Here is a 24,381-nt window from a genome sequence, read left to right on the forward strand (position 1 = left end):
CAACTTCTTTTTTTTTTTTTTTTTTAAGTAGGCGTGAATGTGTGTCGTCCCCGGGTCAGCTCGGGATGGGGGTTTGGTTTGGGTGAAAGGGGAAAGTTCAGAGGTGATGATTTTGTTGTCTTTGTGTAAAGGAGTGGAGCTCGATCTCACATCACTCTTCCCTCTCCCCGAGTCCTTTCTAAACTCTCCCCCGGGTCTCTACCCTCCCGAACCTCTCCCCTTCTACCCTTACAACCCCAACCCTCCCCCCGGTCACTTACCAGCATACGAATCAGGTAAGTTTTAATTTGATGTTGGGTGTTTTTTGTAATTTTGTTGTGATCAGAAGTAGCGGAAAGAAATCGCGCCCAGCAGCTAGCTGCTGCCCGTGCAGCATGCTAACAGGCCGCGTGATGATGAGCACGCAGTCTCTGTACAGAAACGTTAGGCTAGCTCAGCTAGCTCAGCTAGCCACGGGGAAGTTTGATTTTAATGTTGCGTTAAAACAGCTGTCTGCTGTTTGGTGCCCTCACTTGACCAAAGGAGGACCTAACTACCATGCAACGAAGGTTGCAGGTATTTGGGCAGCTATTAATAACGTTAACCTGTCAAGCTAAGTGGCTAGCTTTGCTAAGTAGCGCACGCATGCTTCATTCATTCCAAGCACGGCAAGCGACCAACATGCTAAGTTGCTAACAGACTTAGAGCAAGCGATAATAGTTAAATGGACTTACTTTAAACCCAACAACACACACGAAGTAAGCAGAGAAATACCTGCTTTTCATACTGAACATACTTGTGGGTGTATTTTATTTAATATAGGTCTAACTGTAGTGTCGAGGCAGTAATTATCCGCAGATTTGTTGATAAACTTGATCCATAGCTAATGATGAAGTCGCTGTTAGCATACAATCTTATGTTTTTTTAGTTAGCCTTGCGATGGTTTCAGTGTTAATTTACCTGTTTAAAGTCGGATAACTTGGGTCGGAGCAGCATTAAAAATAAAACACAACACACAACTATGTAAGCGTGTAACTTAGTGGCACAGTAAAAGTAGACTGAGCTGTTTGTATGACTGATCGTGGTACGCATTAGTTTTAATAAGCATCAAGGTTAGCATACGCTATCTTAGAAATTTACCAAGCTCCTCTGAATATGTTCATTTTTATGCCTGAAAGCGTAATTTGTCTTTAAGAATAACTAATTATAAACATCATATACTATATTTATCATCCAACGCTATCAGCCAATGGCTGTGTGATTTAACTAATATTGTAGTTTGGTATGAAATCATTAAGATAATTGCTTAGCAAACTGGGGATATCTGTATGAAGCAAAAGTATGGTGAGGAATGGAAATAGGTAGAGTCTGCAGTTTTCAAGAACTGTGAAATCTCCTAAGGTCAGATCAAATTGTATATTAGCCAATGCTAGCATGTAAATTACAATAAGTGTACTATTAAGTCACTGTTGCATTTCAGTCTCCTCACTTGTCAGTCTTGGTATTTAATTTATTGTCTGATGTGTCTGTTTGTCCCTTTTTTAGATCATCTCAGTGACCAAAGACCCCAGTTCTGTACGAACAACTAGGTTGCAGTTATGGACTCCGGTGTGATTGAAGGAGGGCTCAATGTCACCCTTACCATTAGGCTGCTCATGCATGGCAAGGTGAGGTCACCCATCAGCTGCTTGTGACGGCACACTAATAGACTATGACATAATATTTATCGAAATGAAGGCTCTCAAGGGATGTATGAAGGGCAGGGACTTTTGATGTGATGACTGAGTAAGGCTATCGACTCGGTGATGTGATCCTGTACCTCAAAGCAAAGTATATGTGACACTGGACTGGAAAGCTGGACTCGTTTTGCTAAAATATAAACATGTTCCTCTTTGCTGCCACGTTGCTGCTATTTGGTTATACCCCTATAAAGCACTTGTGTCCTTTCTACCTTCAAAATTGTGGAGGCGGCTCTCTTCCCTGCATTCGTCTTTGAATGGCGACAGTTCAGATGATACCCACTAAGCCATTTCAACACCTCTGTCACTTGGTAAAATGTATAACCAAGAGGCATGATATTGCATTTGGTGTTTGTCATTAATCCATCTGGCGTTCACAACAGCAGCATAGCCACACACTTGTTGCATGTTTAGTCCCACAGTGGCCTGTTGTTATCGTGCTTTCAAATGCTGAGATGCCATGCAGCAAAAAGGGGCTGCTGAAAATGTGACACTGTTGCATCGGCTTATACTGCGGATACTCAAAACTGTAACACATCCAAAAACGATCCTCCACATTTGTACTAGCTCTTAGCATCCTAAAACAGGCCCAAGCACTAGCTAGAAACTGGCAGCCTACAGATACTGTGTGCTTGAATATATCTTACTGTGGTGAACAGCACCATCTTCAGTCTGTGTTGGATGTGACAAAAACAAGAATTGTCTATGATAAAGCGTGTATCTCAGTCCTTAGACCTAGAGTATATGACTACTGACGGATTTCTGAAGATAGTGCACCGATGCTGTAGCTATTGAGGTTTGATGGGTCAGGCTCTATGGTATGAAAACATTAAAGGTGTTAATAGATGATCATTCAGCCTAATAAATCTTCTTTTTATTTTAGGAAGTTGGAAGTATTATCGGGAAGGTAAGCTGCTACATAATTTAAGTCCATTATTTGATTGTTTTCTGCTTTACTTTGCGTTCGTAAGTCTGACATTGTGATTTGTCTGCTTACAGAAAGGTGAATCTGTGAAGAAGATGAGAGAAGAGGTGAGGTCCCTAATCCTCTTTATTGACACTAGTTAGGGTTAAATATAACAGGATGTAAAGTTGTCATTCCTGAGAGGCCAGAGTTTGCACAGTGTGTTTTACCATCTGAAGTCTTCCATCTTCATTTCATCTTTTAACTCCTTGCTCTTCTCTTTGTCTGCAGAGCGGGGCTCGCATCAACATCTCTGAGGGCAATTGTCCTGAGAGGATCATTACTTTGGCAGGTCCAACCACCGCCATCTTTAAAGCATTCTCCATGATCATTGAAAAGCTGGAAGAGGTAGGTCATAATTTATACTAACTAATGGATTTACAAGTCATCAGTGATCAGCCCAAACACAATCTAAGTCAACTCTTGTCTTCGTATTTTCTCTAGGACATAAGCAGCTCAATGACAAATAGCACAGCTACTAGCAAGCCCCCAGTGACCCTACGCATTGTGGTGCCTGCCAGCCAGTGTGGCTCCCTAATCGGGAAAGGTGGCTGCAAGATCAAGGAAATTCGAGAGGTATGTGTAGAGACGGTCATCTAGTATCAAACATATGGAACAAACCTAGCCTCACCCCTCGAGTATTAGGTGATGTCACCTTTTCTACCTGGGGAATTTAGGTACACCAGGCACTGATGGAACACAGGTCTTGAGGTCTATTCTCACATTACTCTGGTTGTGCGTTGCAGTCAACAGGTGCTCAGGTACAAGTGGCAGGAGACATGCTCCCCAATTCCACGGAGCGAGCCATCACCATAGCTGGAACTCCCCAGTCGATAATCGAGTGTGTGAAGCAGATCTGTGTGGTTATGCTCGAGGTAAGTGGACTCATGAAATCAATGAAGCAAATGATGTGGCAGCTGTTGGGCTTTGAATTAATGATGTGAGGGGTGCGATGTCTGGGCTTTATGGTGCTGTGTGTTTGTCTTGGACCAAGGCTGTCTTGAGCCGACACACAGGACTGCAGTTGTAGCATTTTACACATATTTAAATTACCATAAAACTATGTACAAAGTATTACTCTGAAGGTACTTTGATGGATGACTTAAATACTGGATATATAGTTTGAATCAAAAATTATAGAGCTGTAAGAAATAATTAAATCGCTTCACTTATATTAATTATACTTTTAGATTATGTTTATCTTTGGCTAAATGTGCAAAATGCAGCTGTATCACATAGGAAAATAACATCTTAAGACTTCAAATTGGCACATAAAGTACTGTTGTTGGGATTGGTTGTGGTTATACTTGTGTTACTACAATCTAACGCTAGTATCAGTGTTGTGCTACACTTGTAGTGGTTACATGGTAACACTGGTTGTAATGTAATAACACATCCACCTGCTTTTTCTCCTGTACAGTCTCCCCCAAAAGGGGTCACTATCCCCTACAGACCCAAACCTTCAGGATCCCCCGTCATCTTTGCAGGTGGACAGGTACTGATGGCACTTTAGATGGAAGCAGAATCTCACCTGTTTTATTGATGATGCTTTGCTTTCTTCAGTTGTCTGTCATTTTTGCTTATATCAGCATCTGAACCATAATTGTGCTTATAATGATGATGATGATGGTGGTGATAATAATAATAATAATAATAATAATAATAATAATAATAATAATAATAATAATAATGATAATAATGGTATTTGATTGGCCAGGACCATAATAGTCAAGACTAGCTGTAGAGGGAATTAAAGTTTAGAAACCAGATCAGCTTATTGAAATGGTTTGAAAACTGAGTACTTAAAAAGGGAGTACGAACAGCTCAAGTAGCCTAAGAAATTTGTCGTGGCCTTTGTCACTTTATATTTCATTGTTTCAAACAAAACGTTTCAGGGGTGTGGTGGCCAACTATTGTTGGTCTGAGCCAAAAAAAAAATAATATTTGTAAATAAAGTTTTCCTTGATTCCACTATGATGTACCTAAAGATTTCTTTTTTAGAAATGTGTAGGCTTTGGAAAAGACTTGCGTGTTGAATATTCTTAAATGAGACTGGACCAGAATAGGCTTTGATGTGTTTGAGTCTTCAGGAGATACTTACATATTATGAGAGATGTAACCTGACCAAAATCTAAATCAGATGTGCGGCCTGTGAAAGCTTTGTTTTCGTTTGTTTCAGGCATATGCCGTACAAGGACAGCACGCGATTCCACAGCCAGATGTAAGTGCAGTAGGCGTTTTTACTTGACCCCACCACTCCCATCCATAATTACAACTGTCCTCTTCCAAAATGAGCAACCACCCACCCCCTGTCTTTTTTTTTCTTTCACAGCCTTTAACTGTAGCTGAACTTACCCCTTCGTTTTGTTTTTGACCTACCATTATTAGATTAGATTACTATTTACAGAGCAGCGCTGTTAGAACGTCATGTTTATTTAGTTCCTGAGTTGGCTGGTAGTTAGTTTTTCATTTAAACTAACATTTGTTCTCTCCACTCTTCCATGAATAATGATGTGTTCCTGCTGCTAACTCTTTCCCTTGTATTCTGTGTTGTTGGACATACCTTGTTCATTAGTCTGTCTGTCTCAGATAAACATGTGGTTTCTTTCCTCCCTCTTCATCAGCTCTTTATTACTACGTTGTGCTTTGCTCACTGGTGTCTCGTCTCAAATAATATTTTGTCGTTTTTTTTAATGAGCTTTAGAAGTTCCATCTAAATGAACACTGGATTTGATAGACGATATGTTATTAGTCTTACCTGCCACTGAATATTGGCAAGAGTATCAGTCAAATATCATGTGAAATATGGTAACATTTATACAGTTTACTTTTTTCATTTTTGTTGTAAAGCCTTTAAACAGTTTGATTTACCCTTTTATGTAACTAGCTTGTCATTACTTATGGCAATTTTCACTTCCCTAAATCTTCCCTTCCAGCTATAATGGTGATAACTGGGGATGCTAATTCAAAATGCATATTGAGAGTTCCCTCCCTTGTGTATTATGACTTTGCCCTGACCCTGAAGACTGCAAGAAATCATTACCAAGAGATGCAGCCTGCACTTTGGAGGAATGCCTTTGGGGTACCCCACATAGACAAGACCAAAAACACACCTATTGTCAGACACCAGTGATCCATGTAGAACTTTTTGAGAAGATGAACAGTATTGAGTGGACTGTGTGAGTTTTCTTTGGTCAGGTTCTCTCTGTGTATATGTCTGTACTGACTGTGATGTTTTTGTTCTGTTTTTCCCTCTTCCTGTGTTTTCCCATTTCCTCAATTTCTCTCCCTGCCTTCTCTCTCACTCTCACAGTCTTCCTCTGCTGCTATCTCTCCACAGCTCACAAAGCTTCACCAGCTGGCTATGCAGCAGAGCCCCTTCCCCATTGCACCGAGCAACCAGGGATTCACTGGTACGCAGCACAAACAAGGCCCATTGGCTTTGAACTCGTCAGCCTCAAAGTCAGCATTTGCATAATATCATCTCGGTTGATTTTGACCTTCAAACATTTGAGGAAAAGTCTGAGTTGACATATGATGAATGATAATATAATCCTCACAAAACACTACAACTACACAGCCAAGTTTTGGAAATAGAAGATGGATCTTTCTCCTAAAATTTTAACGAATTTGGTAAATATGACATTTAATGCATGTAGATTGGTTTTGCATTCTGGTCACTGTTGGTTATCATTCTTATGTTTATTAGGGATAGATGCCTCAGCTCAAACCGGTTCCCATGAGATGACCATTCCAAATGATGTAAGTACTTCAAAAAGTCTGTTTTTATCACTGTTACCAGTTAAAGTTGAGGCATGTCTTCACACCCTCAATTCAAATAAAAGAACTGAAAATCTTAATGTTGATTATGCGGTTTGATTAGGATTAAAGCTATCAAAAAGTTGTGTATGACCACCATATGTGTATAAAATGTTTTGGCCTTGTCTGCAGGTATTCAGATATTTTGCAAAACAAGATTTTAAAGGAACATTGTGTGGACTTGGAAATATGTGTTTAAACAAATATCTGTACACATGTATACAAGGCCTCACTTTACCAGAGCCATCTGCTCATTCTATCATTCAGAGTCTAGTTAAGAGTAACTGTTACTTAACCCTGCCGTTCTTCTCCACTACAGCTTATTGGGTGCATCATCGGCCGCCAGGGAGCCAAGATCAATGAGATCAGGCAAATGTCGGGTGCCCAGATCAAGATTGCAAATCCAGTGGATGGATCAACTGACCGCCAGGTCACCATCACAGGCTCACCTGCCAGCATCAGTCTGGCGGAGTACCTCATCAACGCAAGGTGAGATAATCAGTTAAATACCGTTTCTAGCTCCCAACAGGTGATTCTTTTAGTCACAGGCTTTTAAATATCAAAACGCTGCAGTTTCTGTGCTACATGTAGTTTCACTTTACAGACTGGTTGCTTCAGTTCATTTTGATTTAGTCTATAAATGTAAAAAAGAAAAAAAGATTTTTCCAAATTAGAAGAATAAAATAGTTTCTGTACCTGCCATTATATGAAAATACCTAACGGGCCTACCTGCTGCATCAGTCGTTCTAGTTTGGGATTTGTGCTCCAACTCAAATTAATGGGTTAATGGTGTTTTTTTGGCTACTGCTCGTCATTACTCTGGTATTGCTAGCTCTCTGTCAGTCTGCACTTGTTGGTGTTTTCCCCCTTATTGTACCCTTACTTTGCTCCTCTTCGATTCATCACCAGAGATGTGATTTTCTTTTCTTCTGCTTTGGTTTGTTTATAAATATTTTTTTGAACCACCCATTTGTTTCTAATGAAGCTTTTTGTCTTGTGTTTTGATCACACCCCTGAGTGACCCCCCCCCACACCTCCTTCACCCTTCCTCCTACACCTAACCCCTCCTCTTGCACCTAACCCCTCCACCCCCACCCATTGCTCACCAGCTTGCCCTGTGATCCATCCCGACTGTGTTGTCCCTCTCTCCTTGTCTCTCTTTCTACAGTGTAGAGTCCTCTAAACCTCCTCCCTCCTCCTCCTCCTTGAACCCTGAACAGACCAGCCCGTGCCCTCCCTCCACCTCTACTACTACTACTACCACTACTACTACTACTACTACCACCACCACCTCCTCTGCTGCTACCTCCTCCTTCTCTTCCTCCTCCTCCTCCTCCTCCTCCTCTTCCTCCTGTGTGGTGCCCCCCTCAGCCTCCATCCCTCTGTCCTTGTTGGCTCCAGGGCCGCCTCCTCCTTCCTCTTCCTCCTCCTCTTCCTCCTCCACTGACTCCCTGCTTCCCAGCTCTCCTGCCTGTGTGTCAAGTCTCCTCAATCTCAAGCCCCTCCCTCTCCTGGCCCTCCATGTTGTCAGCGGGGCCAGTAACCCCACACACCCAATCCCCACTGAGCCCAAAATCGCCCCAGAGCTGAGCTCCAAGTCTAAAAGACGAAGGCTCTCCCCTTACTAACGAAGGAAACATAAGTCATCTACTGCTGAAGTACTGACAATGCCCTTTGTTGTCTGTACCTGCACTTGCTTTTGTATCTGGCTGTGCCACGCCACGCTTACTACAGAAAACGAATGCACACAAAGGAGCCAGACAGATGGCTGCTGCCATATTTATAAAATGGGTATCTGTAGCTTGATTGGGCTGTATCTAAAAGAAATGACATGTTGAGTGCATTATATTTTTAAACGACTTGAACTTAGCATGGATAGTGAATTATTTCACTAAAGCATTTCTCTCTTCGTGTAAGCTCTGCTCAGGTAGCGGCTCTCTTTAAGATGTCACATTGTATTTATGGGAATAGTTTTTCTTGTAGTAAATTTTAAGTGATTACTGTTTGCGGTTATAATGTAGACTATATGTATCATGATTGTTTTTTTGGCTTATGTAAGAAGTAAATCTGCCCTCAGGTATAAAAGGCACCGAACCACCAATTATTAGGATTTTTCTGTTGATAAGACAAATAAAAAAAACAAAACAAAACAAAAAAACAAGTTTAGCATCATTTTAAAGGAATAGTTTGACATTTTGAGAATTATTTGTTGTCTTGATGAGTTAGAGGAGATGATCTGGAAATGGCTGAGAACAGACATCCTACAGTTTCGGCTGGTTGCCTGGCAACGCAACAGTGACAAGTCTTTTTTTGTGTGAATTGATCTAATGAGATGTAATATCTTAATCAGTAGGGATTTACTCAGCTTAAATTAGTATTCAGTACAGCTAATGTATTTTTGTATGAGTGCATCTCAAACCAGCCACCTAAATACACCTGATTTTATTTTATTTTTTCCATCAAGATCCATATCTTATTCTTTGAGAAAACAACAAATATTGATTGATGTTAATGTTGGAGATGGTGAGAAAAACATCCGGGCTCCATCCCTTTCGCACCAAAAGATAATGGGGTCTTTTCTGAGCCAAGACCCATCCTCCATCCAAGTTTCGTGAAAATCTGCTCTGTACTTTTTGTGTAATCATGGACACCAACCAACAAACCGTCCAATCAACTGATGCGGGTAGAAACATAACTTTCTCAGCGGAGGCCAGGCTAGATCTGAGCACATGCTGAGGGTCTCTTTGTTACTATGGGGCCCAGACAGAAGGGAATGAACATCTACTGTCTACATTAAAAAATATATGTTTAACATGCATTGCTAATTATTTTGGATATTAAAAAAAATCTCTTTTTAAATATATATAAATGTATATATCCATTTCAAAGAGACACTTGGAGGTAAAAAACTCTGTAAATAGTTCTTACTCTTGTGATCAAAATCTTGATTTAAAACTCAATCGTATTAAGTGAAAATAGTTTCTAGTAAATAATGAATATGGCATTTTCTGATCAACCCATATCAAATTCAGGTTTAAATTTTAAAACTTCTGCCTCATCCCATTATCCGTTTAGGACCACCCATTTCACTTAAGGTTACAGATGATGCTGTATTGCTCATCCGTAGTGATCAGTGAGCCTTAGAGGTGCTGGTAGTTGGAATTTGTTACCCTTTGGACAGAGCCAGGCCAGCTGATTCCATCCATTTCCATTTTTTTATGACAAGTTAAGCTAAACTTGTCGTTATCATTCTTCTCATCTGCCTGTTGGCAGGAATGCAAATAAGAACGTTTCCTAAGATGTTGAACTATTTCTTTGACACATTTCTTCTATCAAAGAATCAAGTATATATACTGATCATACTTCTTCTGTTTAGTAAATCCAGATGATCTCCTTATCTAGCTTTTTATTATGATCATGTAATGTAGATAAAATGACATTTATCCTGTCTGTCTGATTGCATGCCTTATTCTCTCTCCCTCCCTGGTCTCCGGGTGTCTCTCTGTCTGTTTCTCCAGGCTTTCCTCTGAGGCCACAGGACTGGCAGCCAACTGATAAGACACTGCATCTGCACTAAATCTCACTTTTTATATCATCGGCTACCATAAAGCAGTCAATGCAACTATCCAACTTAAGAGTTTATATATTATACTGCCTCTTCCTCATTTGAAATCATGTCATCTGCCTCTGATTTGATCCGCTAAGTTCATTATTTATTTTCTTTTTTGGTTTTAGTCGAAAGAAGCAAACAATTAGGTTTTTAATTCCCTTTTTGACTCGAGTTGGAGGTTTTAATGAGTTGCTATTAGACCTTTTTTTTTTACTATGAATTCCTCGCTCTCTTCCCTTTTTTTAATTTCTTTCTTTCCCATCACAGAGGAGTAGAGTTGGAAAAACTCTAAATAGGCATATAGATTTAGTTCTGTACAGTCAGTTTTTTTTCTTTAAAAAGGAAAAGACAAAAAAGGAAAAAATAAAAAATATCAAAAATAAGAATAGAGTGACTGTTTTATTCTGTGTTTATATACACGCCACCCTCCTTTTCCTCACCCAGTTCCACAAGTCGGTCTGTCCATTTTATGTCCGTACTCACTTGCTTTAAATATACACAGCATCCTCCCCCCTTGTCACCTTTTCCACTGAAGTGCTTGTAACATGAATTACACTCGTGTCACTGAGAATACGTAGCTGTACATGCACTGTCACCGATTATATTTGGTTATGATGACAAATGTTCTTACACTCACTGAATTTATCCTGATAATTTAAAAATGTGTATGATTACGCATGTCACTTTTTGCCCCCCCTCTACATGTCATTCCTGTTTTCTCCCCTCTCCTGGTCCTAAGATCATGTGTTGATATTTTGCTGGGATGGGGAGGTTTTGGGGGTTTGGGTTTGGCTCTAGGGGTCGGAAGCAGAGGGTTCTCCTCGCTTTTTTTGTAAAGACTGATATATACTAAAAAAAAAAAAAATGTTGGAATATTTGTTTTAAATGGAGGAAATATTTTTTTTTATCTACCAAAGGGGGGATTAACTCCTGGACACTGATCTGTCTATGAAATGTGATGAGGCTGAGAACTGAACTCGTTGAAGCTCTGGAACTAGTCAAAGAAAAGGGTTGTGAGTTAACACTAATTTCCTGCTCTTTGCTTTGCTCAAGTCAAGATTTTATTTTATTTTTTATTTGCAGGAAAAGAAAAACTTTTGTGCACGTTTTTTGAGACTGTTGACCTGGGTGCCACAACATTGTTTAAAAAAAAAAGAAAGAAATAAAGATGTGAAATGCTCAAACCACAACTTCTCTTGAGAATGTTTTTGTCTTGAATCATATCGCACACACACACACAATGAGATTTTACAAGTTTGATTTTATTTTTAAATCGTTTCTTAAATATATTTATTGTACTGTTACAATAATGCTGTATAAAAAGCAAACGTTTCAGTTCGTACAGGGTTGTTTCAGTCGGCATCGAAGGGAAACAGGAGTACCTCCACAGTTGAGACACTAGAGGGCAGTAGGTTTGCTTTTTGGCAACAATTCATCCTGCAGGAGGATTCCTAGCTTGAAATCTTGAGGGGGGACACAATCAGTTTAAAATTGTCTACAAATTTAAACTAAAACAGCTTTTTTTTTAAAAAAGAAGCTGCCATTTATAGCTTATTGAGTGGGATCATTTTAACGGAACAGGAAGTAATGTGCTTTTGTGCAGTCAGATCGAACCACATGCACAAAAGATGGCTTGTCAAGGGACCACGTACATCAACACCAGAGTTCCATGTATCATACTGTCTAATATGGAGGAAGCCCTTATGCATTAATGAGAAATGACCCTCTGTTGGACACATTTAAGGTGATCAGTGATCTGCACAAGTGAATCTCCTTGATCTGAGGATACATCATGATGTTGTAGGGCTCATTTTTTAGACGTCCACCGATATCATTAGTGGGGGGGGCTGCTAATTTGTTCATTCTCCATTTAGGTGTTCAGTGTCCTGTCATCCACCTGCCTTTGGTGACTTGAGTGTGCAAGAAAACTTAAATCTTGCTTTTGTTGTATTTCTTCTCATCTCTGGATGGATCTGATGTCTCATTTTGATCTGGGTCACAAAATGTGACCAATAGGCTATCTGTACTTTTATCCACAAGCATGCTTTTCTGATGCTATATACACCCCCAGCTGCTCAGAAATACATTTTCAACCTTTTTTGTTGTTGTTGTTGTTTTAATACAGTAAACACTGCAATGCTAATAAAAAAAAAGAAAAAAAAAAAAGCCTGTCTGTCCTGAATGAAAGGACATACTGTACCAGAGCAGACATATTGCTTTTACTTTGTTCACATGTTCCTCTTTTATCTGTGTTTTGATGCTCAGACATGAACAGCAGCTACAGTACATTCTACTACCATAAGCTTTTTGAGGTTCAAATAGATTAGCGCCAAACAAATTAGAAACATCAGCACCTTTAAATTATACAATCTCACGTTTTTAAAAAATTTGTTCATTTTACAACATCACATATTTACACTTATATTAAAACACAGGAGTATAAAATGGAAACATAACCCATGACGTAAATATAAATAAAAATGCAAACAACTCAAATCAAAACATGTAATCGTTGTTCTTCAGGAATATCAATGAATTTCACTGTAAATTAACAATAAATTAGTGCATAATATTTCTTTTTTTAGAGGAAATTCAATATGACACAGTGATCACTAGGAAATCAGTACATTTCATAAATTAAGTGCAAGCAGCAACATCAGCGTCTGTCCCACTAATGCTGTCAAGGGAAACATTGAAGTATAATAGAAGCCCTGATAGGATTTTATAATTATGTTCTCATATGACATGATGTGAAATAACGTATAAATGACACATTTTCATAACGGAGAGGAAAAAATACAAATTGACCTGGAAGATGATATTAATAGACAGTCAGGTAGAGGGCCTCTTTGACCGAGGTGTCTGTCACTGAGGTGTCATTTGTTCTTGCAAAGCTGATCTTGAGCCGGTTGTTGGGGGTGACCAGAGGGGGGGTTTGCTGCGCCGTCGACTCGGCTCATGTCCCGATTCAGTTTCACATCACTGTGATGCATTTACCTCTAAAGGAAATGGGATTTTATGTTTTTTTTGCAAGATTCTTTGAGGACACCCACCGAGGATTTGATTTGCGTTTCTGCTTGTGGTGAAAGACCCGGGCCTTCGTTTCCTGCCTCTCTTCAATGTCCCTGATCATGACCCCCTTCCTGTAAGAGTAAGAGAGGCATTCACCGGCCCGATCTGCGGGTGTTTGAGTGGGCTGGGATGTCGGACTTTCACCAGTTGCTTGGTGGTTGGCTGGGTTCTGCACTGCCTGAGTGGTCCAGCTCTGCACTGTCACAGTCCGAGTCATCGTAGAGGCCCTGGTTCAGGAGAAAAACATTAATCATTTGAGCTGCAACAGCAACAGACTCATAAATGTTGACTGCAAATTTGCAGATCTTGTATCCAGTAGATGATTTATACATTTTTGACGGGACATACAGCTCTAAGCCAACACTAAAGTGAAAACACAGGTATAGGCTGGGAATACTAATAATCTATGATCCTCTCAATCTTCTGCTACTGCAAGTTGCAACCTGTCACAGCACCATAGACAGCACCATGGACTGATCGATACATAGCACAGTAAGGCTTCTGATATTTCAGAACCATCGTACTTGCGCAAACCTCAGTCAGATAAAAGATCAATAAGTCAGGCAGACTAGGCGAACATATTATACTAAACAGCCTGGTGCTCTCTTTCAGCTACCGGGGAATGTGGAGGGGGGGATGAGGATAATATCCCTCTGTATATATATCAGTCTGTATCCTGCCGTCTCCTTTGATCCCTTCCCTGCCGCCTACCTCATAATTGTGGTCATTACTGGCGAGCTGGGTCTTGACTTGGCGAAGAATAGCTTCCTTCTCAGACAACCCGTCAGAGCCCAGCTGGGTGGGGTCGGACGGGTCGGCGGGAATTTCCGAGCCCTGAGACAAAAGGTCGTCGCTCTTGTCGTCCAGACGCTCGTCCGTGTTGGTGCTGACCACGTCTGGCGTGCCGCTGTGCGAGTGGTCGGTAGTGTTTCCCTCCTCGCCGTCCGACACCGACAGGTTCTCTGAGCTGAAGGTGGACAGCGACTGGCACTTTGTCATGCTCACAGGACGCCTGAGTGGGGAAAAAAAACAAAACAGGAAAGGTTACATATACAGTAAAGTTAGAAACATTTTCTTATTTTTGTACTGCCATTATTTTCTTTATTGTGCTATGCTGGATGAAAAAAATGTTGAGAGATTCAAACCTAACATGCTGCACTTTTGGCATTACATTGGGCTGAATATACAGGTCAAACTAGCGTGATTGCTTGTTGCTGCTGTTAATATAATATGTGTAAAAGTCCCTGCACACCTACACAGGTGTTGTCATTTGTTCCATCTGATTAGCCTCCTGCTCACTGACACAAGACTTTGATTAAAACTGAAACAGAGATGCGTTGAAGACTCTGTTGTGTAATCCAGGTGCACTAATTAGTCTGCCTTTTTAACACCTCTAACAAAGAGGAGAGAAACAATTCCTCAAAGCCTGATCGACAACATTTCCTGGAAAACGTGTTGTTCATCCCCGAAAACTGTTGCAGAGCAGTGCACACCATTTTCAGATCAAACGCGCCGCAGCTCTGGGTGACGTCAATCCGGCTTCATGTAAATGTTCTTACGGATTTATGTGAAAATGAACGTATGAAACGTTTCGTATGCGAACGCAGCCGCTCTGTGATAATTAGATCGAACTCTTACCGTCTCCTTGGCAACTCCACTTCACTGTCCACCTCTCCCTCCTCTTCCTCTGATGACACGCCACGTCTCTGCGGAGAAAAGTAAGAGTACGTATGACATCAGTGTTTCCTCCGCTTTTAGTGCACACTGATAATCCTAACACCTGCCAAGAGGAGCCATCTGGTAGGATATGACCCTGATGACACCCTGGGTAGATACTATACATAAAACCATGTTCAGAAAACCTGTGACTGAAAACACGTATGACTCGTATCTAACATAAGAATGCTCTCAGGTACTACTACAGCTGACAAATCAGCTGCAACATGCACAGGTGGCAGTAATTCACTCCTAATCAAGTGTTCTGTAATCAAACACCTGAATTTCGTCTTTTTGGGTATACATAAAAATGAGGATACACTTAATGGAGTGATGGTGATAACAGACAGCAGATCAGACACCGAAAGGTTTGGTCTGGACTTCTTATTCCACCTTAACTTCTCGACAGATGCTGTTGAAAATGTTTTGTATGTTGCTTAACTGGCAACAACTGACATCAGAATGGTTTGATTTCCCTAAAGTTTGACACTGCTGGTAAAGTCTCACCTGACTGCGTGTGACTGCGGCCCTGTAGAGCAGTGCTGCAGGTGTGAGGCGTTGACTCCTGGGCGAGCGTGTGATCACCGTGCCGTCCTCCTTCTCTTCGCCTTCGTGAGAAACGCGGGGGTTCCCGAGCACGGACGCCCTCCCTGCAGCTGCTCCCCGGCCACACGGCGAGTCGGGGCTGCTGGAGAACGGAATCGAACCTGCGTCCTCGCTGGGCGTGTCACTGCGTGGAGGTGTATCTGCCAGATCGTCCGTCCCTGCACCCACGTCCGGCCCCTCATCTGGCCCTCCAGTCCTACTCTCCCCGAGCCCGGCCGAGGCGCTCTGGCTGCCCGCTCTGTCCAGCCCCGGCCTGGCCTGCCCCTTCCTCCGCCCTTCAGCCTCCAGGGTGGTCGAAATGAGGTCCGGGCTCGAGGAGTACATCTTCTTGAGCAGAAGATCGTGCTGCAGGCCTCTGAGGGCCGCACTCGGGTCCAGATGCTGCTTGCTGCTGGGAACAGATGTGGTGGAGTTGACCATTGCTAGTGAAGAGGAGAGAGTGGCTTTCAGCTGAGCCAGGTCCCCGCTGCTGCCTTTACCCGCCTTCCTGTAGCGGGGTTTTCCTCGGCGTGAGCGGCCGGGGGAGGTAGAGCCCTTGTTGGGGATCGTGACCTGGGTCATCGAAGAGTCCAGTTTTGGGAGGATGACCTCTGACTTTAACAAGTCTGGCCTGGAAGAGACAGGGAAATATTTAATTAAAGACAGGGGAGAAGAATAAACCTTATAGTAATTTGCGTTTATTAATAATTGGAAGTCAGATCAGCAGTCTAGATCATATAAATGAAAGGATAAGGCTGATGATACTCTACAACCCCTTTCCTCACACGGGCTGCCAGCCCAGCACCAATACAGCAGGGCAACTTGCTTGAAGATGGACAAGTAAGAACATTTGGAAAATCAGCAGACTAATCCTGAAACAAAAGCCTTAGTGGACGTCTCCCTGCTGTCTCACCTCTTGCTGTGTGAGGGCAGTTTCTGAGGTACGTTGCGTTTCTTCAGGAGTTTCTCCATCGAGTTGGAGGAGGCCGACTGTCTGGAGCTGTGGTGCTTGAAGCAGCCAGGGTACTTCTTGTCCAGTGACTGCTCCCTCCTGGCGTTTAAAACACAGAGCCAATACTCGTTTAATGGATGTCAGTGGCTACTCGTCGTATGAGAGCACTTTGTTACGCGCTGTGGCCCTGTGTGACTGGGTGTAATGGCCATTCACTTCACATTACGGGTGAACTTATTAGAAAAGCACACTGCTTAACCAACGCTGATGGATAAAGCCTTACAGTGATTACAGCCCTAGTTCTCCTACTGTTACACTGCCATACGTTTCACAAGCACTACAGTCTGCTTCCCTGTGTCTGCTTGAATACTAATAATTACTGTTATTGTCTGTTACTTTGGCTAGATGTGAAAAAAGACCGTTCAGTTATAATCTTATGTTACTACTGTGACATTAAAGGTTATATTTCTGTTGATCTGTGTCCAAAAAGACATCCAATTCCCTTTTAGTCAGTGTTATAAAGCTGTGAGGTGGGTGAATACTTTTTCAATCTACTGTAAATCAATGACGGTTTTCGTACTTGTGCAGTTCCTTCTCTTTGATCTCCAGCTGCAGCATGATGGCGTTGAGCTCCATGTACAGATTGTTGGCTCGCTCCAGCTTCCTCTCGTAGTGCTCCCGGATGTCCAGCGCGTGTCTGCGAGAAGAGAACAAAAAAAGGACATTAATTAATACACTGATCTTCTTACTTCCATAAATATATACGGCTTTCACATCCCCCATGTCTTTCTAAGTGGCGTAGCTACTTTCTGTGCGTCCCCATCTGTATTTCAAGGGGGTTCGTCCTCATCACGATTGATTCCGCTAACCTGAGCTCTTCCCTGCGTCGCTTGATGAGCTCTTCGTCCAGCCTGTGGAGACACGTCCCCTCAGACTTGATCTTCTCAAAGTGGTGCCTCACCTCGTCCCTCCACTCCACCTGGAGACACACGTAAAACACATCCGTCAGAGAGCATCAATGACGCACATCAATATATTGATATAATATATCCTATGTTTCTTATTGATAAGAAGACTGATGACGGTGTCTTCCTCCTCTTCTGATAATTAGTACCAATACTTCTGCCGCCATCACTACCTCCAACTTTCACTTACTACCACTATGTGTAATTAGATTCTGTATAAATCATTGTTGGTCATAAATCAGCCCACACTTTGAGGGTCATGTAATTTAAAATCAGACGGACCATTTATTTGGGGAATGTCGTTTCTTCCTCTGTAGATGCAGCAGACAGGAGGAGACAAAGAAGGCGCCTGCTTCATCATATATTCAGAATTTAATATTCCGGCAGCTTGTTCTTTCCAGCTCTACATTTGTGTAACATTTTAAGAAGCAACTCTTTTTATATGTATCTTTATTAGAGTTATACGCTTGAAAAGGCTCAAAATGACCGTGTTATCTCGTTGAGATCATCAAGAACGACTCAGGTTAGTGGCAGAATTAGGTGCATGTATTTGTCGAGGGACTTTGGGGTGAGGATGTTGGGTGAGGAAGTTGGAAGTTGGAAAAGCAGATGATCAATAAACAACACAGAAAAAAGCTGAGAGCTAAAATTGTCTAAATAAGTCAACTAAGGGCTAACTACAACCATTAGATTAGTTAGTTTTGATGCTCTCCACAATGACTTTAACATTAATCCTGCTGAGGTGGTGCTCAAAACAGCTTGCCGTGCCTAAACCTTATCATTTTCAGGAAAACACTGTGTCAAGACTTCACTTGAGTCATACTTCTAACAACAAAAGAATTAACATTGAGAATAAGCTTCACTGCAGCTCCATCTCTTCACTTACAGAGGGTTCATGCGTGTGTCTGAAACTGAACCCATTAAGCCGTCAGATGATAATCAATATGCAGGGAGTGAGACTTGACATGAACTGACATGACAAGAGCACAAAAAAAAAAATGCAGCGTGGGCATTTTCTGGTACACAGTGGAGCGTGACAGCTGTTATCTGATACCTGTCATATCAGAGGACAAAGGAAGTCAGATATATGAGCGTGTGCACAAACATGCATGTGCGCGCACCACACGTGTGTGTCCGTGCATGTGTGTGTGTGTGTATACTTCTGTCTGTGCATGACTGATGCTCTCCTTATTAAGCTAATGGACTCTGTGCGCACTCTTCTATGTCTCCTGTCCCCTCTTTCTCCTCTCTCTCTCTCCCTGCCTTTGCTCCCTGCGCCCTGCCATTAAAGCAATCAATACACTCCAGCAGCAAATACTTCTTTCCAGCGTCACAAGAAAAATCCATTATAGGGCAGCGAGGAGAGAAACTGGGCAGGGTTGCGAGGGGAGGAACTGGAACAAGGGGGAGACATAAAGGATCAAGGATAAGTGGAAGGAGTGAAAGAGGGTTGTGTTTTGTAAACGGAGGAGGAGGAGGAGGCGGTGGGCTGCTGCGAGAAAAACAAAATGAAATGGTATTCATTTTGTGTGTTTGTGTGTGCCCTCGTGATTATTCATGCTTGAGTTTTAAATGGATCCGCGGTTCTGCACGGCTGAGTTAACACATATCTTCCACACAATTATACTTTTTTTTTTTTCTTCTAAGTCTGCTATCCTTCATCTGTTTGGGTTCGCTATGGTCTGACATATTTGTCACGGGCTCCCCATCCCCCACACCCGCACCGTCTTTCTCCATCACACAGACCTTCTTCCCCATCACGCTCTGATATGATGGGCAGGATGAAAAAGGTCCATTCTTTGACCACACAAATCAGCACTCACATGACAAGGAACAAAGGGCCAAAGGAACCAACAATAATATGTTGTGATTGAAAGCGCAGGTATTATTAGTGGGGCTCCCGAGAGGTTTGGGGCCCCTGTGCAGCTGCACTGCCTGTAGTTACTGCAGCAGACTGGAAATAAAATGGCAGTGGGTTGACAGCAAAATGACTGGTCGAGACGCTGGCTGCTGTCGACAGGAGGCTTCTATTAAGAGCTCATACATCTAATAACTATTTAAGTTGTTATTTGACAAAGGAGACTGTGACTTGAGAATTGATGATTCTCAACTGCATTGTCCCTTAATTACATATAAAGTGTCACATGAAGTGCTTTTTTGACTTAATTTCAGGGCTGCACAATAGGGACTGCCTGAACGCCTGGGGCAAGTGAAATACAACGATAGGCTCGTAGATTTAGTAACTCACTTGCCCGATTGGAGCGAGAGGTAAAACATAATTAAACACGCTGTTCTGGTGCTGGAGAGCAAAACAAACATTTTGGGTTTTTTTTGATTACCACTAATAAATGAACAAAAAATAGTAAATACCATCTATCTTGCACCTAATTTTCAGCGGCTGTGTCCTTGCTGCAGTGGCCCAGGGCTAAAATCTGACCTCTGGCCCTTTGCTACATGTCATCCCCCCTCTCCCTCATCCTGTTTTTCTCTGAGCTGCCTAATCTAATAAGACCATTTCATTTGTATTTGTATTTTATTTATTTATTTATTTAAAATTTCTGACTCACTTGTCCAGAAAAACAACGTAAATGTTGAATGATGCATTATCGATTCCACTTTTACTTATTATTACTACTGATAAATGGTCATTTTAAAGAAAAACGTCACCACGTTTTACCCATTGTGTAGATATTAAGGTATCTTTTTGAGCTGGGGCTGCTGACAGAGATCAAGGAAACTCACCTGAGATTGAAAGTACGTTTCCTGTGGGGTCGACAGGATATCTGCTGAGGCGATGTCCAGATGCAGGAGGATCTGTCGGAAGGAGGGCCTGTTTCTTGGCTTGCAGTTCCTGTGAACAGTTTAAACAATTGTTTTGTCAGAAAGGTTTTTATTGCATTTCAAGCTCCCTGGTTATAAAATATCTATACGTTTCTTCTCTTTCTTCTTTCACTCTCTCTTTCACCGTATTAAAGCCTCTAACGGCATTATATCCTCTTAGCGCTGATGCCTCAACTGTCTTTTTCCACATCATTCTTCTTCCTTCCTCTCTCTCTCTCTCTCTCTCTCATTTTCTGCCTCCTCCCCTCCCGCCCGCTCACCAGCATTGCCTCAGGAGCAGTTTGAAGCTGTCTGGACAGCCATCGGGTACTGGCAGCTGCAGACTGTTGTTGCCCACTCCCCAGATGATAGCGGAGGAGTCCACATCCTTATAGGGCACCTCTCCTGTCAGCATCTCCCACAGCACGACGCCGAAGGACCTGCGGAGAAAAAAAGAGAGATGTGGCGTTTACTTTCAGGCACGATGATAAAGATGTGAAGTGAACCGATCAAAGGAAGCACGGCTGAAATGTCCCACTTTCAACTTTTTTGTGGATATTAATCTTGAGAACTGTTCGATCTGATGGAAGCTTTAACCATGTAAAAAGCTTTTGATGCTGATTCAGCAGCTTCAGCTGATCCTTATCGAGGTTGAATCAGTTATCAGCCTGATAAATTCATCATTTCAATTCAAATTCAAATACTATTAATCGTTTCCCTCGTTTTTGAAGCAAAAACGTCAAACATTTGCTGGCTCCATCTTGTTAATGTCAGCACTTTGCTGCTTTTACGTTGTTGTTTATGACAGTAAATGAAGAAAATTTGGGTTTTCGACAGTTTGTTGGTCCAAAGAAACAAGAATTTGAGGACACTGCCTTGGGCTGTGGAAGTTGTGATGATTATTTTTCATAATTTTTAAACAATTAATCGAGTTATCCTGACAGTAATGGGACAGTTTCATCAATAATGAAAATAATTCTCAGATCTAGCCTTTGTAACCGGTGACAAATGATTTCCCAACGTTTGCTGTAACACGACGCTTCACTTCACGACAGCTCAGAGCTTCACTGAGGACCTCCAGCTTTATGTCTGTTTGGTAGGTGAGCCAGAGAGCAGCACCCCATGGGGGACGTAACTAGGGAAAGTCTGTTGTCATTGACTCTCTGGGTTGCCATGGTGACCATGTACAGTATCCAAGGTGCCAATAGCATCACACACGCAGCACTGAGGGGGTGTGTGTGCGATGTTGTGTTTACATGTGTATTTTTAGAGTCCCTCCATCTCCGTGTTTATGATTTGCGATATAAACGCATGAGAACAGACACTTGAGTTTGAGCAACACAACCACCAGGTTAAATATTAACAGCTGTTAAATAGATGATGGATTGCATTAATGTTATACACGTATTTCTACACAGTATTATAACATTCAGTAATATAATTCATAAATGATCTGAGAGGAACAAGTACAATTATAATATATACATCCTTATTCAACCAGGGGAAATTTTAACTGAAATTAAACTAAAAAGAGTGACCTTGAAACAGTAAACACAAGACAAACATACACAATCAAGTGTGTGTGAACAGAACATCCAGCTGAAGAGCAACACCACAAGACCAGGAAATCAAACGGCTCGTATGGTGACTACACAGGAACAATTTTACGAGGGCCATATTCTCGTCTAAAATTGACTTCCACCACAATAATCAACTCTCACAACCTCAGGTCCTGCTGAAGTCTAATCTGAGAACTAGGAGGAAGGTTGGGCATTCAGTTCATTAAAAAAAAATACGGCTCCAATTTTCTTTTTAAATCAGAGGAATGACTGATCACTGATCATTTTATCCACAGAACCAGTAGCCACATAGCCAAGTGTAGCAAATTCTTGCTGCCTTAATCATTATTTTAACATTATGTTTTGGTGATATTTCATTGTTGGGATAACTGTGAATACCCTCACATGAATGACTGAATCGCTGATGTACAGTCCTATGTAGGTTTCCTGGTTTATTTTGACCTGCCCACTAGTGTCACCATGGCTGAAGGCTCAGCTTGCACATTGCATCCCCCACAAAAACAATAGAAAAGAGATGTGAGTAAACTAAAGAACAACACAGAGTTGAGGTTATCACCATTTATTTATCATTCATCTGAACAGGAACACATAATGATTACTTATTTGAGATTTATCTGATGATTTAGAGATGTTTGGCCTCGCGGTGATGCAATAAAAATACTTAAGACACTTACATAAGAAAATACGAGGTTGAAGTGATTACAGTACGCTTTCATGTTTTCAATTTTGATATAGTTCCTGTTCTGCATTCTTCAACGCAATGCAGCTTCACACTATTGCAGCAGAATAGACAGGTTCCATACTGCCAGCCTTCATCTTGCAGTTACATTTTCTCATGTTGTTGTGTGACATTCCTTTCGTGATTTTTAGTTATTGCTGTTTATTTATTAACAGTTGTACACCTTTTATTGTTTTTCATTTGTAATTTAGAGTATTTTTTTCTGTCTTCTCCTTTGTGTTTATTTGATAAACTGTGTAGCGAGCTCAGTGTAGTTTATAGTTTAGCTTATATTTCTTTTCATTAATCTATATTGTCTTACTGTGTATTTATGTTGAATTCTAGCCGTTTTAGCACAGTTCTTATAAAAAACTCTGTTGCACCAGCTGGTGAAGTGCGGTACGTCAGCGCAAAACAAAACTGAACACATCCCGCATAACGCTAACGCCTCTCCTCTTCTGACTCACTGTGTTCGTGCTATGTATTACTACACAATTTACATACATTTAAACAAAACTGTACACTCTCCACCCGTGCTTTACTTTCTCTTCACATCAAAAGCTTTTTAATCCTATTTTCACTTCTCTGCTAATGCACTGCTGGCTCCGGGCCAAACCGTCCGCAGGCTCAGAAGGTTATTCCAGCCTCTCCTGAGCACTGCAGCATCTGGCAAATCAATTATTAAATTAGCCAGCGTTCCTTTCAGGACCAAGAGGAAGAGTGATGGAGGGATGTAGGATGGGAGAGAGAGGATGGAGGGGAGGGGGGGATTAACACAGGGCAACCCATCAGATATGGCAGAGGCCCTATAGAATTTCATGTAATGAGATATTGTACATAATACTGAATAGATTTTCTGGAAACAGGATCCGGCGCTCTATACTGTAGTAGCCTGCACATAACAAGATTCTATGACACGTGAACCATAAGAGAAAATCGCAAAAAGACTCGCCAATGCAGAAGTAAGTGTAAAAAAGGGTTGTGACACCTACCAAATATCCACCTTCTCTGAGACGGGTTCATTGCGTATGACCTCTGGAGCCATCCAGGCCACCGTACCGGCGAAGGACATCTTGGTGCTCTTGTCGCTGAGCTCTTTGGACGTGCCGAAATCAGAAATCTTCACTGAGTCGTCATACGTGATCAGCATGCTGGAACGAAACATTGAGTGCCGAGTTTATATTGACACGTCTGAGTAAAAAAAGCTAACTTAAACAAAATGTTTACAAGATTTGTACTGATTTAAACCAATGACTGGGCTGTAGAGCAACATCACACGTCATCAACTTAATGTGTTGTCAGAACCTGTACAGTGGTGTGGCAGTTAGGACCAATCAATTAGCCTAATCTCAGCATCTAAATTGGAGCATAAATGTTTCATTGTGAGGCAGTGGCAGTGACAGCAGCACCCACTGTGACATCACCCATTAGTTCGTGGATGACCCTATGAGCCCTCAATTTGGCGATTTGGTGTTTTCTGGAGCCAGAAGTGACCGTGTTTGGATGAGTGAATGGAGCTCGGGGAGGATACTGATTGGATCTGACTGAGACCCAGAGGACACGCCGTGGTAGCGACTTGTGAATTACAAATTAGCCACCTCTGAAAGCATAATCTGCTTTATTGTCTGTTTTACACTGAATGGGGCCATAATTTGCAAAATGAATCATAATGCAGTATTGAAGAAGACTTTAAACTAGCGATTAAGAACATAAACTCAACAGTAAACTGTTTAATGAGGTGACAAATCAAGTGAGAAGTAGAATCATTTTCTCATTTTTTTTTTCATCCTTATTTTATACAGTTGATGGTTGGGACCCTGCTGTGGGTCACAAGATAAAGTGATAGCATGGGTGAAAATAAT

General features: G+C 41.7%; 2 protein-coding genes across 5 annotated transcripts in view; one reads left to right on the top strand and one right to left on the bottom strand.

The window, feature by feature from the left end:
* The first annotated feature begins 109 nt into the window (after positions 1-109).
* On the top strand, positions 110-11,301 carry LOC119021199 (poly(rC)-binding protein 2). 3 transcript variants are annotated; one of them, XM_037101292.1, is made up of 13 exons: positions 110-275; positions 1,525-1,646; positions 2,602-2,625; positions 2,718-2,750; positions 2,914-3,030; positions 3,127-3,258; positions 3,429-3,557; positions 4,103-4,177; positions 4,862-4,903; positions 5,996-6,095; positions 6,392-6,444; positions 6,821-6,990; positions 10,020-11,301. In XM_037101292.1, the coding sequence occupies exons 2-13, from the start codon at positions 1,578-1,580 to the stop codon at positions 10,054-10,056; spliced, it is 981 nt and encodes a 326-aa protein (XP_036957187.1). In that variant the 5' UTR covers positions 110-275; positions 1,525-1,577; the 3' UTR covers positions 10,057-11,301. The 3 variants fall into 3 exon arrangements, with proteins under 3 accessions (XP_036957187.1, XP_036957188.1, XP_036957189.1); XM_037101293.1 differs by having other exon boundaries at positions 6,023-6,095; XM_037101294.1 differs by lacking the exon at positions 10,020-11,301 and adding an exon at positions 7,670-10,002.
* A 1,007-nt stretch (positions 11,302-12,308) lies between these two features.
* The window catches only part of LOC119021789 (mitogen-activated protein kinase kinase kinase 12-like), a 30,518-nt gene continuing 18,445 nt past the window's right edge, over positions 12,309-24,381 (bottom strand). For both annotated transcript variants that reach the window (XM_037102288.1, XM_037102289.1), the window contains exons 5-14: positions 23,512-23,670; positions 20,503-20,661; positions 20,144-20,252; positions 17,306-17,415; positions 17,017-17,133; positions 16,398-16,535; positions 15,407-16,115; positions 14,822-14,889; positions 13,895-14,195; positions 12,309-13,410 (exon numbers count right to left, since the gene is read on the bottom strand). In XM_037102288.1, the coding sequence (XP_036958183.1) occupies positions 13,324-13,410; positions 13,895-14,195; positions 14,822-14,889; positions 15,407-16,115; positions 16,398-16,535; positions 17,017-17,133; positions 17,306-17,415; positions 20,144-20,252; positions 20,503-20,661; positions 23,512-23,670 (1,957 nt within the window). In that variant the 3' untranslated portion in view covers positions 12,309-13,323. The remainder of the gene's footprint in view (positions 13,411-13,894; positions 14,196-14,821; positions 14,890-15,406; positions 16,116-16,397; positions 16,536-17,016; positions 17,134-17,305; positions 17,416-20,143; positions 20,253-20,502; positions 20,662-23,511; positions 23,671-24,381) is intronic.

Source organism: Acanthopagrus latus, chromosome 6, assembly GCF_904848185.1.
Source record: "Acanthopagrus latus isolate v.2019 chromosome 6, fAcaLat1.1, whole genome shotgun sequence".
Taxonomy (NCBI): Eukaryota; Metazoa; Chordata; class Actinopteri; order Spariformes; family Sparidae; genus Acanthopagrus; species Acanthopagrus latus.

Coding starts and splice junctions, on each gene's coding strand:
- LOC119021199 (XM_037101294.1), top strand. CDS start 1,578: ATGGACTCCGGTGTGATTGAAGGAGGGCTCAATGTCACCCTTACCATT. Junction 3,259..3,428: donor AGATCAAGGAAATTCGAGAG/GTATGTGTAGAG, acceptor TGTGCGTTGCAG/TCAACAGGTGCTCAGGTACA. Junction 4,178..4,861: donor TCATCTTTGCAGGTGGACAG/GTACTGATGGCA, acceptor CGTTTGTTTCAG/GCATATGCCGTACAAGGACA.